At 51.8% G+C, this 17,531-nt stretch overlaps 7 protein-coding genes across 7 annotated transcripts; 3 read left to right on the top strand and 4 right to left on the bottom strand.

Annotated features, from left to right (window-relative positions):
• Positions 1-184: 184 nt before the first annotated feature.
• On the bottom strand, positions 185-2,335 carry BBA_06385 (DUF803 domain-containing protein; the record flags this gene model as incomplete). Its single annotated transcript, XM_008601482.1, has 2 exons — positions 185-1,377; positions 1,483-2,335. The coding sequence occupies 2 exons, from the start codon at positions 2,333-2,335 to the stop codon at positions 185-187; spliced, it is 2,046 nt and encodes a 681-aa protein (XP_008599704.1).
• An 840-nt stretch (positions 2,336-3,175) lies between these two features.
• BBA_06386 (uncharacterized protein) lies at positions 3,176-4,138 on the top strand (the record flags this gene model as incomplete). Its single annotated transcript, XM_008601483.1, has 1 exon — positions 3,176-4,138. The coding sequence occupies one exon, from the start codon at positions 3,176-3,178 to the stop codon at positions 4,136-4,138; it is 963 nt and encodes a 320-aa protein (XP_008599705.1).
• A 207-nt stretch (positions 4,139-4,345) lies between these two features.
• BBA_06387 (RNA recognition domain-containing protein) lies at positions 4,346-6,655 on the bottom strand (the record flags this gene model as incomplete). Its single annotated transcript, XM_008601484.1, has 1 exon — positions 4,346-6,655. One exon carries the CDS (start codon positions 6,653-6,655, stop codon positions 4,346-4,348), a length of 2,310 nt encoding a protein of 769 aa, XP_008599706.1.
• A 322-nt stretch (positions 6,656-6,977) lies between these two features.
• Positions 6,978-10,106, top strand: BBA_06388 (condensin subunit Cnd3; the record flags this gene model as incomplete). Its single annotated transcript, XM_008601485.1, has 2 exons — positions 6,978-9,666; positions 9,721-10,106. The coding sequence occupies 2 exons, from the start codon at positions 6,978-6,980 to the stop codon at positions 10,104-10,106; spliced, it is 3,075 nt and encodes a 1,024-aa protein (XP_008599707.1).
• Positions 10,107-10,376: 270 nt separating this feature from the next.
• On the bottom strand, positions 10,377-13,277 carry BBA_06389 (GPI ethanolamine phosphate transferase; the record flags this gene model as incomplete). Its single annotated transcript, XM_008601486.1, has 7 exons — positions 10,377-10,936; positions 10,999-11,450; positions 11,503-12,387; positions 12,439-12,566; positions 12,616-12,907; positions 12,960-13,004; positions 13,054-13,277. The coding sequence occupies 7 exons, from the start codon at positions 13,275-13,277 to the stop codon at positions 10,377-10,379; spliced, it is 2,586 nt and encodes an 861-aa protein (XP_008599708.1).
• A 591-nt stretch (positions 13,278-13,868) lies between these two features.
• On the bottom strand, positions 13,869-14,342 carry BBA_06390 (uncharacterized protein; the record flags this gene model as incomplete). Its single annotated transcript, XM_008601487.1, has 2 exons — positions 13,869-14,011; positions 14,069-14,342. 2 exons carry the CDS (start codon positions 14,340-14,342, stop codon positions 13,869-13,871), a joined length of 417 nt encoding a protein of 138 aa, XP_008599709.1.
• Positions 14,343-15,059: 717 nt separating this feature from the next.
• On the top strand, positions 15,060-16,883 carry BBA_06391 (MIZ/SP-RING zinc finger protein; the record flags this gene model as incomplete). The annotated part of the gene is made up of 6 exons (XM_008601488.1): positions 15,060-15,219; positions 15,317-15,625; positions 15,682-15,992; positions 16,072-16,147; positions 16,198-16,423; positions 16,475-16,883. 6 exons carry the CDS (start codon positions 15,060-15,062, stop codon positions 16,881-16,883), a joined length of 1,491 nt encoding a protein of 496 aa, XP_008599710.1.
• Positions 16,884-17,531: the final 648 nt, after the last annotated feature.

Consider the following 17,531-nt stretch of genomic DNA (forward strand, 5'->3'; position numbering starts at 1 on the left):
GTCGCCAAGTCAAAACAAAAACGGGACCAAGTTCTAGATTTTGTAGTGAACACTGGCCGAAGTGGTGGGAGAAATAAATGAACCACGCGGAATATTATCATAATGTGTAAATGGAGATTTTCATGTCAACCCGCAAGGGAGCCCCCAAGAAGCCATTGTGTCCACGAGCAATGTGCCTTTATGTTTATGCGTCGGATGCACCGTCGCTGTCCCCATTTCGACCACTTTCAACGTCGTTGCTTCTAGTCTTCTTCTTGGTTCGGAAAAAGTTTCCGACCGATACGCTGAGGCTCCTGGCTCGCTGTCGACCAGGTGCCGTCGTAGTCTCGTTCTCTTGCTCAGCGGCAGTGAGACCTCTGAGTAAATCGTTCTCTGACGGCGGAACGGCAATGGTCTGCTGCGTGTCGTGATCGTTTGCACCCTGATCCTCTTCATCAGAGTCGATGAAGAGACTGGCGCGTATACTGGAACGTATACGCCGCAGCGAGGACTGATTCTTGGTGTTTTGCCGCAGAGCATCCTTGACGACCGTCGTGACAGTGGAATATAGCGGCGACGGAGAGTAAAAAGTACGGTCTCGGTCACGAAATGTCGATTTTGGTGTAGTCGTGTTGGCACGCGGCGTAACAGGTCGCTCTGCGCCGGACGGTGTGGGTTGAGGTTCTCGATGAGCTGGTAGTGTCGGAGGGTAATCTGTAATCGATGGCACTGGAGCTGATGCGACTGAATTGGTGGAGAGAGTCCGGGTTGCGTGTGGCCAAGATTCGGTATCTTTTCCACAAGCTGTCTCTGAGTTCCGCGAAAGCAGACTCCCCGCAGCGATGTCGGGGCGAGAGGCTGCGGGATCTTCTGACACACCCTGAAAAGTGATTTTCGCTGGTTCCGCGAAACTCACACGGGACACCTTGCTGGAGCGACGAGACGGTGTATTCTGCCTCGAATCACCTTCTGATGGTGCAGCTGGGTTCCCTTCTTGATCAATCAAGCCTATGGTCTCGTCGATGCCGTCGGCATCATCGAGGAGATCCTCGTCCTCGTCCTTGCGCTGACGGCCACTTGTTATCAGGAACACGCCGAAGAAGGTAAGCAAGCATCCGCCCACAAACTTGGCGGCTCGGTCAGGAGTCGTCTTCTCGAAATCTCGGTAGAGCACAGCGCTACCAATGATGACGCAGAGCGTGAACATGACGAATTGGATGGGAATGACTTGCGTCGAATCGAAGCGCTGAAGAGCTTTGTTCACGTAACGAATCTGCATGACAGCCGTACCAAGGAGAACGAAGAGTAAAAGATATGTCAGCGGAGCAGTGAATGCTCGCCAGAGGGTAGATGATAGCATAGATGATACACCTTTCGTAGCAAGCGCAGTGTAGCCACCTATACCCGTATTAGTACGTTCATTCGATCACGACGTCAAAAATCACTTGCCGAAAAGACCGACTAGACCCAGGTCTATCAGACTTGTGCGTCGGCCATATTTACCGCTTGCCCACATGAGGATGGCAATTAGAGATATCGTGACTCCGAAATATATCTCGAATTCCATAGTAGTAATGGCATCAAGGATATCACCCGGTTTCAGTTTGGTTTCCTCCGTTTTGGCGCTCAGAACAACGGTGACAACACCGGCGACGGCGATCACGACGCCCCAGAAGTCGCGCTGGCGAAACTTTTCGTGAAACATGGCGGGTGCAATGATGCAGTTGGAGACCAGCGCAACGACGCCGAGCGGCGAGACAATGGACGCCGGGGCGAACCCGTAGGCCAGAAAGTTGCCCATCTCGCCCAGCGTGATGAGGATTTGGCCCAGCCACCAGTACGGCGACTTGAGATAGTTGGATGAGGCCTTGTCCGCGTCGGCGGGGTGATCGGGAACGGTGGTGGCATTAGACAAGAAGGACGCCGACAAGGGGTCATTTTCGCTGCCGGAATATCCGCCTGCGTTGCCACTGGTCGTTTCGTTGCCATTGGAATGGCCATTGCCCGTGTCGGAAATTGCGCCATACGAGCCGGCCGGGTTGCTGCTCTGCGCACGTTTGAGGATGGCGCGGGCGCGTAGCTTGACGCGGGCGCGCTCCTTGTTGAGTTTAGTGTGCGCATATCGCTGGACGTTGAGGGCCAGGGCAATAAGGATGTTGCCGACAATGGCGGTGACGATGCCGATGAGCGACGACCATTTTCGTAGCGTGTCTTGGTCATGGCCAGGGTTTTCGCCGCTGTTGCCGTCGCCCGGTATCGCCGTAGTCGTGGACATGGCAGTCGAGCTCGACATGGAACTGGTGGTCGCCGTCATCGTCGCCAGGACCGTGGACATAACCAGTCTCTCGGAAGCCATGATCTATGCCGATTACAGCTCGGCCGGCCGTGCCGCTGGATGCGCAAGGCGGGAGGGTGAGGAAATGGCTGGAAGCCTCGCGCGCTTCAGCTACAAAGAGCACAGCGGGCCGTCATCCGAGCCAAGGTCGGATGAATTGAGAAAGAGAAAAAAAAAAGAATCAGATAATAAAGACCGCACAAAGCATAGCGACACTGCTGAAGACTGGGCAAAGGAGGAAACGTTGACTGATTCCAGATGCAATTTGACGTCGCTAAAATATCTAGCTTTTTGGTGCAGCGTCATGATATATCCCCATGTCTCGGCGGGAATGGTACCCCTAACAAAAGAGCGTGGCGCATGTGCGTACGGCTGCTAGTATGTACTTCGGGATATAAGCTTCTGTCTCAACACTGGATGTTTCAGCGCTACCTTACTTTTAGGGGTTGTTGGTAGGTAGTAATTATTGGGTATGAAAGGCGCTAAATATCAGGCAAGTACACGCTAAACGAAGCCAACGGTTCTCGGTCATGTGTGTCATCACGTTTTTGTTCTATTTCCATGAGCACCTCCAGCCTTTCATCCTTTTGGATTACTCACTCTCAGCTATCACGAGTCGGAATGACAATTCATCCACGAGTTTTTCTTTAGCGCTGTAACCACAAAGTCAACGCTGGTCTCTTCGCTCTACACTTGTGACGTAGACACCAGTTTACTTCTCCACCAGCGCGCCAGCCTCAAAACGTGGCCCCACCAAATATCAAGAATAGCTTCATCCAGACTTCAACCACGTTGCAGGCCATCGTCCCATCTCTATCGCCTTTCTCTCATTCGCTATAATTTTGTGACAGATTAGGGGAAATGTCCGACTCACGCGTGACCGGGAATAATTCCGGTCTCGAAAGCGAGGGTCTTGCCCTCGAAGCAGGCGTGACCTTTCTGTCCTCTTACAGCCCGGCGAGGCTTACCCATCTTCGCCAGCCCGTGCCCAGCGACCTTCCCTCACATCTAGACGCGAGCATCTTTACGTTCCAGGATGCTCTTGAAGATTTGATCACCGTCTCTCAGGGTAATCCGCTACCTGATATCCACTCTCGGTATCAGCAGAGCCGGATGCTGCGTCAGATGTATCCCCATGGTGAGCCCACCTGGCTCTGGATCAAGCGTCTCGAGTCCCAGGGTCTCATCCGTCCGGCCCGAGGGTCTAATTTTGCACGCGCGTCTCAAGCCGGCTTTGATGAGCTTCAGAGATGCTTGGAGGAAGATACGGAAGAGCTCTGGCGCAGCATCCGCGACGACCCCAGGAACCAGGAAGCGGCGGCCCAGTTTGGCAAGGTTTTTAGAGAAATTCGCGATTGGGTTCCCGGCCATAATAGCCACAACTCCCAACGGAGCGATTCGAAGAATACAACTAAGACGGAGCCTGATCATTTTGATGATCTCTATTCGGCAATTAACTCAGCCTTTGCCGACGGTCGAAGCGCTTGGGATGCACTTCAACGAACCATCAACAAGGATGTGCCGCGGCGGATGGTTGAGCTCGAGCGTCAAATGGGGGATTGTTTCAGAGAGAACAAGTCTCCGGCCCTGACTGGAAATCCTGTCGACGACGACGGAAAAGAGACAAGGTCTGAGTGGGTGGACGCCTTGGGGTATAAGCACACGACCACTAAGCGCAAACTTTATGACGAAAATGGCAAAGAAATTGGCTCGTCTATTTCCATTACCATTGGATCAGCAGATGACGATAATTCAAACGTCATTGAAAACAGCGACGGCAACACAGACGATGCTGGCAAGAGGAAACGCGGCTGGTTCTGGTAAAGGGCAAGTCTGCAGTCGCGCAGCATTGAACATCTACAACTTCATCGAAGCTCTCAACTCCGTACAACTTGATGATTGTATAGTATTCAAATTTACACTAATCAATGACACCAAGTACAGCGCCAATGCAAATGCAATGTCCCCATCAAATTCATGACGAGGATATGAAGAGATGATAGGAATAATTTCGTTTCGCGCCTGTTGGATTTAGCCTCTAGATTCGGCCTTCTTCTTGCGCATCTGATGCTTGCGCGCCATGAGCTTTTGCTGCATGCCCTCTTTGCCGCCGGTGTCGCGTCCATCGCCCTTGAATTTGTCCATGAGAGGTTTCCTGTCTCGGCGGTCTCTCCCCCCACCACGTCCTCGGTCACCACCACGGCCACGAGCACCACCGCGACCCCGCGCACCGTCACGGCCTCTATCATCGCCAAGGTCTCTGCTGTCAGGGCCACCTCTTCCGCCCCGATTGCCCCCACGACCCCCACGGCCGCCTCTTCCGCCTCCTTCGCCGCGCACTCTGTTGCCGTTAGGCTCTTCCTCGTCATTATCCTTTTCGAAGCGCGGCTTCCCCTTAGTAGCGTCTTCCCTCGTTTGCCTGGATTTTTCTTCATTTATTCTTCTGCGCTGCACAACTTGGGCATTCTCAATGGCAAATTCCGCAACCAGGCGCTTCTTCTTGCCCTCTTCCGTGTCATCCATCTGGTAGCCGTTCAGGTATCGCAGACCCATCAGGGCCCAATGATGAGACACGTATTCGATGAAGCCATAGCCACGGCTCTTGCCAGCACCAGATTCTTCGCTGACCTTGGAGCCCTGAGTGCTCTCAAAGACAATTTTAGCTTGACGCACGATGCCCTTTCCTTTAAGTTTTCTTTGCTTCTCCTTCTCCTTGGCGTCCTTTCCGTCTCTTGCGTTCTCCTCTTTAGACAGTGGCTCGCGAATGCCTTCTTTAACATCCTGCGCAAATCCGACTACAGCTTTTCGGGCCAACTCCTTGAGTTCTTTGGAGCCAATGTTTTTTGGGATATTTCGTAGCGCAATTCTTGTGAGACTAATATGCAGAGTTGGGTTACCTTGGACGAGCTTTTTCCTTTGAACCGCGCTGGCCTGTCGCATTCGGATTTCAGGCAGACTCAGCAGGTTGTATATAGGCGAATTGGTACCGATGGAACCCTCAGCAAGAAGATAGAGCCGTCTCTTGTCCTTTTCTCTCCGGTTTGCCAACGAGCTTTCTGCCAAGTTGCTAGCTTCAGCACGATTTACAGCCTGCGCAATGCTGAGGAGACGACCATCAAGAGTATACTTTCCTGTAGGATCAAGATTGTCGTCTTTCAGGATCGATTTCTTGCCCGAGGCAGCTGGCTGCTGTCGCCGTGGAGCTCCCTTGATACATGTCTTGGCATCCTCCTCCTGATAGAAGCAAACAAACGCGGTTCCCGCAGGGCGATCTGTAGCTTTGTCCATAACGACACGCGCATATCGAACGTTTCCAAAGCTGCTGAAGAATGACTTGAGGTGTTCGTCGTTGGTGGTAAATGGCAGGTTGCGGACAAAGATTGTGCAAGAATTGTCAGACGAGTTGTTACGCTCTTCTTTTCTCTTTGTTTCTTCTTCGCCGTCTTCATCCTCATCCTCATCCTCATCCTCTATATTTTGCATATGGTTCTTCATGAAATTCTCCAGGTCAGTGTTCAGCTGACCCTCTTCCTTGTCTTGATTGAGGTCTTCGTCGTCGTCGTCATCGTCGTCGTCGTCGTCTTCAGCGTCCGAGTCTTCTTCAGAGCTGGTTTGGTCATCGCCACTTTCGCCCTCCTTCCCTTCCCCGGCTTGCCTTTGTTCCCATGTGTCCTTGTCGACAGCCCAGTCAACAGCAAGGGTTCTGCCATCGATTTCCTTGCCGTTGATACCTTCGAGAGCCTTCTCGGCATTTTTTTTGCCGCGTAGGGTAACGAATCCGAACCCCTTGAGCTTTCCCTTGTTCTTGGGCAAATCCGCGAACTTAACCTTGCCGTAGCTACGGAAAAGATGGCCAAGCTGCTCAGAGTTGCGAATGCTCCAGGGCAGATTTCGCACTATCAACTTTGGCGTCGGCTCAAACTCAGGCTTTCCTGGCTTCTGACGAGGTTGGGCCCCCTCGGTGGCTTCTTTTCTTTGTCTCGGCTCGGCCACTTCAACTCGAATGGTTCTGTCTTCCCATCGCTTCTTGTCGAAAACAATCTGCGCCTGCTTGGCGTCGTCAGCGTCCGCCAGAGTCACGAAACCGAAGCCGCGAGACTCCTTTGTCTGCTGATCAATAACCACAGTGGCATGCTTGACGGGGAAGTATTCGGAGAAAAACTCCGCAAGGCTTTCGTTCGTCACATTTGGAGGTAGTGATCGAACAAAAAGAGATCTACGCTCTTCCGTCCGGGCTTTTTTTGGCGCGGGAGCAGCAACTGTCTCCGAGTCTGGCATTGCTGCCAGCGCCTCCTCAATTTCGGGCCGAAGCCTCTTTTTGCTCTCTTCGGCGACACTCATGTTAAGAAAATCGTTAAACACGGCGCAACAACGAAGACTCTGCCTGCCAGCAATTCAATCTTAGCGGCGACCAAAAAAAAAGTTCCAAGCCCCATCAAGAATCCAAAAGTAGCATATCTTATCGCACGTGACAAAAAAGGCACATTCCCATCAGACAATGCGCCGCTATTCCTAAAAGGGAACATTGTTGACTTGGCCGTCAACACGCGCCGCGTATCCAAACATAGGTAGGGACGCATATGGTTGTGCCTATTCACATCGTTCATCACCGCTACACTCTGTACCGATATACGGACTTCTGCATCGTTATAAAAAGACCAGAATGCCGGCAAGAGCGTCAACAACACGCTCCACCCGGCCTTCCTCTGCGGGTGGCCGCAAACGCTCGAATTCGGCGTTGAGCGGGCGAATTCCCTCCATTTCCCGTGTCTTGCCTAACCCCGCCGCCGAGTTCGTCGACACACCAGACAACGACTTGAGGCTAAAAATCAGTCTCATCTTCCGCGATGCGCAGCGCAACACTGCGACGCACCGAAAGCTGGCCGTCACGCTCCGAAAGATCCACGAGGCATGCTGCTATGAGACAGCTGACCAAAAGATAACTTCTGATAGCGACTTTGACGAGAAGGCCTTCAATGCCGAGTTTATTCGATCCGTGCTCAAGGTCATGCCAGTCAAGAAAAGCGAAAGCGTGGGCGAAAAGTCTATTCGTTTCATTAGCTTCTACCTGCGACACTCCAGTGACAAAGATAATGAGCTGCTGGGCGACCTGGCCGACGACGCTATCCATATGCCAGAAACGCCAAGCGCAAGATTGATCTCGGAGCTGGTGGACGCTGTCTCTCCTCTAATGATTGCAAAAGACAAATTTGTCCGCTACAGATCAGCCCAGCTGCTATCGCAGATCGTCAACTCACTCGATGCGCTTGATGATGACCTATTCCAATCACTCCGCCATGCGCTCTTAAAAAGAATTCGCGACAAGGAGGCCATGGTTCGTGTTCAGGCCGTTCTTGGGCTTGGTCGCCTCGCTGGCAACCAATCCGACAGCCTCACAAACTCAGATGACAGTGATGCAGACACAGAGTTGGGCTTGCTGGAGAAGCTTCTCCAGGTACTGCAAAATGATCCGAGTGCTGATGTTCGCCGCTCACTACTTGTCAATCTTCCCATTCTCCCAAATACTCTTCCATACCTTCTCGAGCGTGCCAGGGATCAAGATGCTGCGACCCGTAGAGCTGTCTACTCGCGCTTACTTCCGGCTCTCGGCGATTTTCGCCATTTGTCTCTCTCCATGCGAGAAAAGCTTTTGCGTTGGGGTCTTCGCGATAGAGACGAAAACGTCCGCAAAGCTGCTGGAAGGCTCTTCAGAGACCGATGGATTGAGGACTGTGCGGGAACCGCCCAGCAAGAGAACCCAACCCCCAGCTTTGATGCACTGCTCGAGCTCCTTGAGCGAGTCGATGTGATCAATTCCGGAGTGGAAAATGGAGTTGCACTGGAGGCAATGTCCGGCTTCTGGGAAGGTCGACCCGATTATCGGGAGGCCATCAACTTTGACGACACATTCTGGGAAACCCTCACCGCGGAATCTGCCTTTCTTGCTCGCAGCTTCAATGACTTTTGTCGAAGGGAGGGCGATGGAAAATACGAATCGCTGGCCGATGAGAAGCTTCCCGAAGTTACCAAGGTCGCTTACTTTCTTGAACGCTATCTCAACGCATTGATAGAGACACTGCGCCGAGCAGAGCAAGATGCTACTGATGAGGAAGTTGAAACCGCAACCGTGGAGCAAGAGTTTATTGCCGAGCAGCTACTTCACATTGCGCTGACTCTTGACTACTCTGACGAAGTAGGTCGACGTAAAATGTTCACATTGCTCCGTCAAGCCTTATCTATACCCGAGCTTCCTGACGAGGTGACGAAACTTACTATCGAAATTCTACACCACATTTGCTCTCCTGATACCGCAGGCGAGCGCGAGTTCTGCAGTATCGTTCTTGAATCAGTTGCCGATGTCCACGACACAATTTTGGATGATCTTCCCACCGACGATGTGGACGATAGCTTCCATTCCGCGCGGTCCGAGGTCAGTGGCTTGAGCATGTCATCTGGTAGCAAGGGCCGTGGCAAGGAGCTGAGCGAGGAAGATGCACGTGCTAAGGCGGTTAAGGAGATTGTCATCAACATGAAGTGTCTGCACATCGTTCAATGCATGCTGAGCCACATTTCAGGCAATCTTAAGGACAATGCTGACCTGGTCTCCATGCTTAACAACTTGGTCGTTCCGGCGGTGCGAAGCCACGAGGCACCTGTCCGTGAACGTGGCCTGGTCTGCCTGGGCCTCTGTGCCCTGCAGGATCGCTCTCTAGCTGAGGAGAATTTGAGCCTGTTCATCCACTTCTTTAGTAAGGGACACTCAGCGCTTCAAGTCACCTCATTGCATATTCTTACCGATATCCTTAACGTGCACGGAGCGCACTTATTCTCCTCCACACCAGCACTCCTAAAGGTATATGTCAAAGCTGTGAAGAGCGGTTCAAGGGCACCAGAGGTGCAAGCCGCGGCTGTCATGGCAGTTTCCAAGCTTCTGCTCGGCCGTGTGGTTAGCGATGAAGAGGCATGCCAGGAGCTCCTGAAATCGCTGGTCGTCGCCTATTTTGACCCGTCCTCGGCTGGAAACCAGACGGTCCGTCAAGCTCTAAATTACTTTTTACCTGTCTTCTGCTATTCCAGAGTGACGAACCAGGAGCTGATGCGCAGCATTGCCCTTCCCGCGCTCCACACCCTGCTGAACGTTCGTGAGGGCCTAGAGGACGATGATGAGGCGGACATTGAGGAAGATATGGTGGGCATGCCGGCCATCGGTGCATGCCTTGTCGACTGGACAGACCCTCGCAAGGTCTACAGCCCTACTAGTCTGCTTGAAGCAGAGAAAAAGAGTATCAACGGCGATGTTCACCTCGAGCTGGCCCTTGACATCATGGATAGATTACACAGCAACGTTACCAGTAAGTTGATGCACATTACCAGGCAGGGGCTATCAGTACTAATCACATCAATAGAGGAAGAGAAGAAGCTTGTTGCCGGCCTTCTTAGCAAGATATACATTTCATCCGGCTCGTCCGAGGACAAATTACGGGAAACGTACGAAGAGGTCTGCATCGCAGTCGAAGAGGCTGTCGTGACGGACGCACCTAGCAGGAATGCACTATACAAGATACATGTCAGCTTGGGCAAGATTGTCAATGCGCTTGACGAGCAACAGCCCCAGCGCAACAGCCGCAGTGCCTCCGCCATATCGGAGCAGCGACTCTCTGGGGGCAAGGCCGTCTCGGAAGAGCCCGTCATTAAAGAAGAGGATGAGGATAGCGACAATACGGTCATTGCCAAGAGTATCCGAGATACGCCGCCCCATGCTGAGTCCTTTGACAGAGACAGAGAAGAGTAAAGATGCGACCCCTGTGTTTTTCAATTTGTAATTTGCAACGAGACTTCTGTATGACGCGTTATGAAACCTGGGTGCCGGGTATATATGAAGGGGTTTGGTGGCTGCGCATATCTAATTCTTATCTTATAATTATTTCCTGGACGTTGAGCCGGTCCATATCTATTTAGTTGTTCTGGGCAAGTCTGCAGAAACCTTATCCCCGAAACCTTGTCTAGTTATCCATTTAGGTATGAATCTGACCACCTGCTATCCCATACAATGCACGACGGTTCATCGAGTGCCGAGCCAGAATAGAGTCCCGCTGAGCCCAATGTTCACCAAGAGATGCTGCAGAATATTCCAGGCCATGGCGTACAGATATTTCGGTGAAAAGACGGTCCATATGAACAGATGAGTACGCATGGCAGTGCACGCCGCCATAACGGACGTGACAGACGCCGTGGCAAAGACGGTCAGCAGCGCGACGTGCTGCCGGAAGACGCCGCGCTCGCCAACCCGATACTTGTCGACAAGGAGAGTCGTGGTGGCCGAGGTCCAGTACAGCGGGCCGGCCCAGTTGCTGGCGAAGGTAAAAATGCCAACGGCGACGACGTTGAAGCCGGAAATACCATTATAGGCGCTGGAGAGGTCGACGGAAGAGATGGCGTTGGAACCGCCCGCGGCGAAAAAGCTGGCGTACTGGAAGAGGATGGAGGAGGTGGTGATTTCGGCGAGCGTCATCTGCTTGGCGTCGATAGTGGAGTAGATAATGTAAGCGAGTAGGAAGATAGGCACATTAGCGGCGCGGGACTGCGTCATTGCGAAAAGGGTCACAAGTTCGTGCAATAAACCTGCTGGAAATGTCAGTCAAGAAGACGGTGTACTGGCGCTGGCACATCGGAAGGAGGCATACTCGCTGATCTTGCGTGTCGTCCGCCAGAGACGCCGCGGGCAATGGCAAAGACTGAAAGCAAGCCAAGAACGATGAAGACGACACGAGCGCGCCAAAGCAGCGACTGGCCTTCAAACTTGTCGTTGAGCGTCTTGGCAAAGCCGACGACAAGCTCGGGCGCATCGGCAGCGGTAAAGGCCAGCTTAAAGGTGAACGCCGATGAGATGAGGACCGATGTGATGGACGTGGAAGCGATGACGGGGATGCTCTCGAGACTGGGCAGCATTTGAGACCAGGTGATTCCGTACATGACGATGATGGCGAGCCATAAGACCGCGGGGTACCGGTGGACGAATAGTTTGACAATGTCGGGCTCGCCGGCGAACTTTTGGCCAGTCTGGTTCCAGCTCCTCGTGATTCGCATGGCAAGAAGTGCGACAAGGTACCAGCCGCCCGATGAGAGCTTGCTAGATCTATTTTACTTGTCAGTTCAGGATGAATATGGACGGGTGAAGCGCCGCGTACCGTCGAATGGCCTTGGCTCCGAGAAAGGCCAGCCAGAGGGTGGCGGCCCAGTACCAGAAATGATGCTCTTCTTCAACGTAGCTGCTCGCAAACATCATGGCGCTATAAAGAAAGGATATTAGTATTAGTGGGGGTGCGGTCTGGGACCTTAGGACACGCTGTGTAAGGAAGGTAGACGCTGTGATGATAAGAGCTATGCCGGCAAGTCCCAGTCCAGTGTACAAGCGCGGCATCTCGTAGTTGGAGGCCATGCTACTCATCAGATTCTGAGCCTTGCGGATCCATCGAGAGGTGGACGTGAGCCACTCTTGATCGATTGTGTTTTGAGAATTGAGTGATAATGCGCGCTGGGTGATGAACCGCCAGTCACATGCGAGCTCGTTGATGTCAGTACGCTCCAGCTGGCAGGGGTCAGTCGACGAGGCAACGTCGAAAAGTTCGGGTCCGAAAGCCGCAGTGACAATGTTGAGAATTTGCCGAGCATTCCGGATGAGAATTTGAATCTTATCTTTGGGGCTCGGCCAGAACGGGAGAAACTCGGGGATGAAGGCACCGAGGTTATTCTTGGAGACAGGAAACCCAAGAAGGGCGGCAAGAGTCGGTACAATGTCCGACTGTTCCACCTCGGAATAAAAGTCAAACTCGTTTTGAGGGAGCGTAGGTGCTTCGTATGGATGCCCGATGCCCTTGAGCTTCGGGGACAGGAAGAGCAGCGCAGGAGACGTCTCACCAGGCGACGATGCGCCGTGATTCCCTGCATCATTCATTCCATGATCGCCACAAACCACCAAAAGAGTTGATTCGAGATGCTTCCTCGACGACAAGGAATCATAAATGGTGCGGATAATAGAGTCCATCTCGTGCTGCTTTGGAACCATGTTGGAACTGGTGAGATTAACCAAAGCCCAGCCACATGTACTAAGCAGGCATTCTTACCTCCTGGGCCCTGATTTATGGCCAATGTGATCTAGTCCAAGGTAGTGTAGTACCATGAGCGACCAATCGTCATTCTTCAACTCTCCATTGATATGGCGAGTCACATTGTTGTCGACTTCGGTAAAATCCTGCTGATTGTCAGCGTGGCATCTGGAGTAGAGCGCAAGCATAGCTTACAGCTACAAAGAAACTGGATGTTCCATCATGGCGATCAAAATAGTCTGGAAAGAGTTTCAACCATGTATCATCACCATACATGAGTGCCTTTCCAGTATCCTTGGCCTTGAGCTGAGCCAACCAGGTGTCCTGCGCCGCGAGAGCCGAAGATTTGTCTCCTTCGTCGATATTGAGTATGAGATCTACAAAAGAGGGTATAGAGCCAGTAGTGATTGCTTTCAGCCTCGGCATCGTCACTGTTGGCGAGCGAGCGTAGGCTGTGAATGGGATAGCTGAGCCATGGCGAATAAGGCTGTGTAGATGTAAGCAGAGGCGTCATTTCGTGTGCGACGTGCGTTGCTAACCTCTGCGTGTATTCAAACCCAGAGCCTTTCGAGTACACAAAGTCGCTGGCAAAGTGTCAGTACATTGTAGAGAATCTGATCCTGCGCGCGTCACCTTCGAAGTGCATCAATCACCACAAAAACCAGCTTGTCAAAGGGCGCCTGGGGGGGTGGGCCAGTCTCCAAAACTTCAAAGTCGGCCAGACCGGGAAGAAACGGCTTGTATGGAAAGAAGCCGGTGGCAAATATCAGAATTGATATTGGAATCAGAAGATTTGCGATGGCTAGCGACAGGACGGTGAATGACCACCCTGCTGGGTTGGCGGCTCTCGGGGCCATGAGAGAAACGAACGACGTGTAAGGAGCGTGATGGATGAAGTGTGAGACGCGCGCAATGTGTTTCAAAGACGGGCTAAGAATTTGCGCACATTGCAGTATACTGTGCGAAGTATGATCTCCTTTTTAAGAATCTGACTCCTTAGAAGGAGTAACAGCCGACAGATTTTATATCGTCTAGGGATGCAGAACCGGAAACATAGCTAGCTGCATGGTAGGTAGGTAGTTTGCAATGCGACTCCAACGTTCAGGGATGGGCGTGGCGCTAGCTGCGGCGCCTCCACCAAGGTTCGCAAATAACCCGATGCTAGACGAGGTAGGATGCAGGCCGCTATTAAGACAGAGAAGAGTCTACATAACCATCAGAGCGTATGAAGGCACGACAAGAGTATTTGAACGAATTTTTGGTCATTGAACACCTGCTTGTCGAGGGTATCTGCTCAACTACATTGCGACTAGTCGTAGAAGAGTAGTCATGGAAAGAAAGGATGCGCGTTTGTCCGACATTTCATGCAAATGAAAGAAAATAGCAGAAATAATAACAAAGCCCAAAATCAGAAACCAAATACCCCAATAAAACTCCAGTATGCTAATTTATGCCTTCTTCTTGTTCTTCTTGGCCTTGACCCTGTCGCTGTACTTGGGGAACACGATGGAGGCCTTCTTCGGCTTTCGCTTATCGATTCGCTTTCGGCCGATGCGCTTTGATGCTGCGCGCTTCTTGTCGACATCCATGGCTGAGAGTCTTATTAGCTGTGTTTGCGTACAATGCAGTTGTTTGGCTGGCAGCATACCAACGGCGTCACCGGCATCGGCAGCTTCTGCCTCGACGTCGGCGTCTTTTGTTGGCGCACTTGAATTAGTTTCACTCGATGGAGGCTTCTTTGTGATCTCGTCGGACTTACCCTCCATGTTGGCATCGGACGTCTCGGGTTTGGGCTGCTTGGCCAGTTCCTGCAGTTTGGCCGACAGGCGCTCGGCGCGAGCAGTCTCGGCAGGGCCGAAGACTGTGGCCGCCAGGCGCCTGTTGTTCGCTTTGCGAGTGCTTGAACGCCCGCTCTTGGCCATTGTATTCGGTAATTGTTGATTTGGCGGCGTGAGGAGATACAGGCCGGAGTAGATCTAGCAATGGCTTCCAGTAGCTACCTGGCTGTCGGGGGAAAAAAAAGCCTGATAGCTACTTTTACAGAGGGGCAGCCCACGCTGATAAGAACATGAGTGTGGCGCTGGTGTCAAAATCAATTGTGGCTGGTGCAGCGAGGGCTAATTCTTGATAAACTTTGCCGCTGTTGAGGTGGGCGGACATGCACGACAGCCACATCTGGCCTTTGCTATGGTGAATCAATTCTTAGTGAGCGCTACTGCACCAAATTCCACACGCCAGTATGATTTAATCGAGCCTGCTCAAAAGCTGCCATCGTCAAAATCGGCGTTGTTAGGTCCTTGCTACTTCACCTTGTACACTCGTTCTCTACTGCGACTTGCGCCAGATTCCCTTGACTTCCTCCTCACCTTCAAGCACGCGCGCGCTCCGGAAATCGCCCCTGAGGGAATCGCATCGCTGCCCACCAAATCTTGCTCTTTCTTTCTCGCCAAACATATCTGGTTTCGAACCGCGAATGCTCAGAGCACACATCATCGGCGAATGCTTTCTTGTTCGACTTGACCTGCGACGCAACGACTCCCATACTGCGAGACACTACATTTTGAGGCTGGGCTTGCGCCTCTCTGGTGTTATAACCACCGCACTTAGCCAGGCCCTTCGTCGTAAACAGGCCCGCAGTCATGGCGTCGGCAGACGGAGTTCCTAGGCATGAGGTGCTTTCCTTGATGCGCGAGATTCAGGGCAATCAGCTCTTCAATCGTCAGCTATCTTCTATTTGTCAAGTCAACGGTCTCAAGAGCACCGGTGTGAAGGCGGAGATGCAACGACGCATCATCAATCGTGAGTCCCCGCCACCTAGCAGCTGATGCCTGAGAGCGAGCCAACAGCCAGCCACTGTCTTTTCATTACATCTACTAATCATACTACCATCCATCAGTCATCCAAGAGTCATCGGCCGACCCTTCACGCTTTGCCCAAGTGAAACAGAGCATCTCGAACGCCCACGCGCAACGTAACGGCACTGCGCCTGTCACGACTACAACGTCGCTCAAGTCACGGACTACCGCTCCCACCGGCCCAAATGCACACTTCCCGCTGTCAGTGCCTTACGGAAATGGCTCTCCCGGCATGTCACAAAACTTCGGTACCCCGCGTATCAATATTATGACGACCCCAGCTCTCGCATTCAAGCCCAGTCCATTTTACCTAATCAAGTCTACCCTCGGCGATGTTCGTATATGTGAAGGTTGGTAGCTGAATAGTTAGAGCTTCTTTCATACTGAAGTGACTGACAATTTCTAGCCATGGCTCAGCATCGAAATACTATCAATCTGCACATCTCCGCAACCACCTATCCGGAAGTGCAACAATGCCTCGCCGACACGTCTCATAGAGTTTTACTATTCTGTGCGGGCGAAGCAATCGGCAGTCAGAACATCGAATTTCCTCACCAAGCCGAGATCAGGGTAAACGGCAGTGAGGTCAAGGCAAACCTACGCGGATTAAAGAGTAAACCAGGGTCTACTAGACCGGTTGACATTACTGATGCGTTGAGAATAAAGCCACCGAATTATCTGAACACCATAGATTTCACATATGCTTTAACGACGAAGGTAAGAACAGTCGGTGTCTCTTTGTGGCTCTTATCGCTTATTGGTTCAGAAATTTTACATGATAGCAAACCTCTGCCAGGTATACTCTGTTGCGGAATTGGTACAGGGCATATCCACAGGGAGACGAATCCCGAAAGACTCCGTAATTACGGAACGTAAGTGTTTCTGCCAAGGCCTCGTGTCCTCCGTTCTAACAGCTGTCCAGTAAACCAAAAGGCCCAGGATCCCGACGTCGTGGCAACTTCGTCGGTTCTGTCTTTGAAATGTCCTTTATCCTACACGAGACTGGATGTACCTTGTCGCGGCATGAGTTGCTCACATGTTCAGTGCTTTGACGCGACGTCATATCTGCAGCTTCAAGAGCAAGGTCCGCAATGGCTTTGCCCGATATGCAACAAACCAGCACCGTATGAGCAACTAGCTGTCGATGAGTAGGTTCTTAATGGTCACCGCCATTGCATTGTGACTGACATTGGATTCAGGTATGTCCAAGATATTCTGGACAATACATCGAAGAGCTTAGAAGGAGTTATCATTGAGCCTAACGGGCGATGGCTCTCGAAGGGAGAAGAAGCAGAAGCCAACAACTTTCCTTCGGAAGCGTACTTCGACGACGACGACGATGATGCTATTGAGCTATCGGTAATCACTAATACCCCGGTACGGCCGCCGGATAAACTGCCTACACCTAGCACGCCATCTCGGCAGGCTGGAGGGGGCACGAAGCGGCCTGCCCCAGCTGTCATTGATCTGACACTATCGTCGGATGACGAGGACGAGGAACCAATTGAACGAGCTCGGAAACGACGAAGTACAGTAGCAAATGGTTATCATCGGTCCAGTAGTCTGCTTCTCCCAGAGCTTTTGCCGCCGGGGCTTCCGCCGTCATAATACTAATTCCGGCAAGAGGCAACTGTATCATATTTCATCATATGCATGGCGCAGGGGAAACAATACCAAAGATTTTCATTTTCTTTTGCTAAACGACATTGAGATAGGGGCAGGGAGAGAATTGGAAACATATGTTATGGATTATGAGTTTTCTTTTCCATTATGTTGGGATATATTGTGCCTTGCCTTAGATCCGTTGAATCATTTGCTATGATTGTGTTGCGGTGAGCAGGATGTACGTGACGAAGCCAAAGATGTGAACTCAATTCAGGCCGCATTCCATGCTGGTGTTGCGCTCCTCTCAACGCGACCTATGTATTAGTGCGTACTCACTTTACTAGGCTCAAATCAACAATGGATCAGTAATTGTCCTCTCGAAAACGAAGGCCGTGCATATAAGATATTGGCCATTGTTTACCTATTAAGAAGGCGTCGCTGCAACACGAGGTGAGCGCCCCGCATTGTACCCGGCGCAACAATGTCTACGTAGGTACCTGGGAGGTATGGCCAGGGACAGAAGGTACCTACGCGGGAGAGGGGTGTTTTCTGACATGCCCTCTAACAGATTTTCGTAGATAAAATATTATTAAGGCATGTTGCCATAGATTCGGGCTTCTTAGATAGGATGTCAGAAATTTTTTTAATATA

This window comes from Beauveria bassiana (assembly GCF_000280675.1).
Source record: "Beauveria bassiana ARSEF 2860 unplaced genomic scaffold BBA_S00018, whole genome shotgun sequence".
Lineage (NCBI taxonomy): Eukaryota > Fungi > Ascomycota > Sordariomycetes > Hypocreales > Cordycipitaceae > Beauveria > Beauveria bassiana.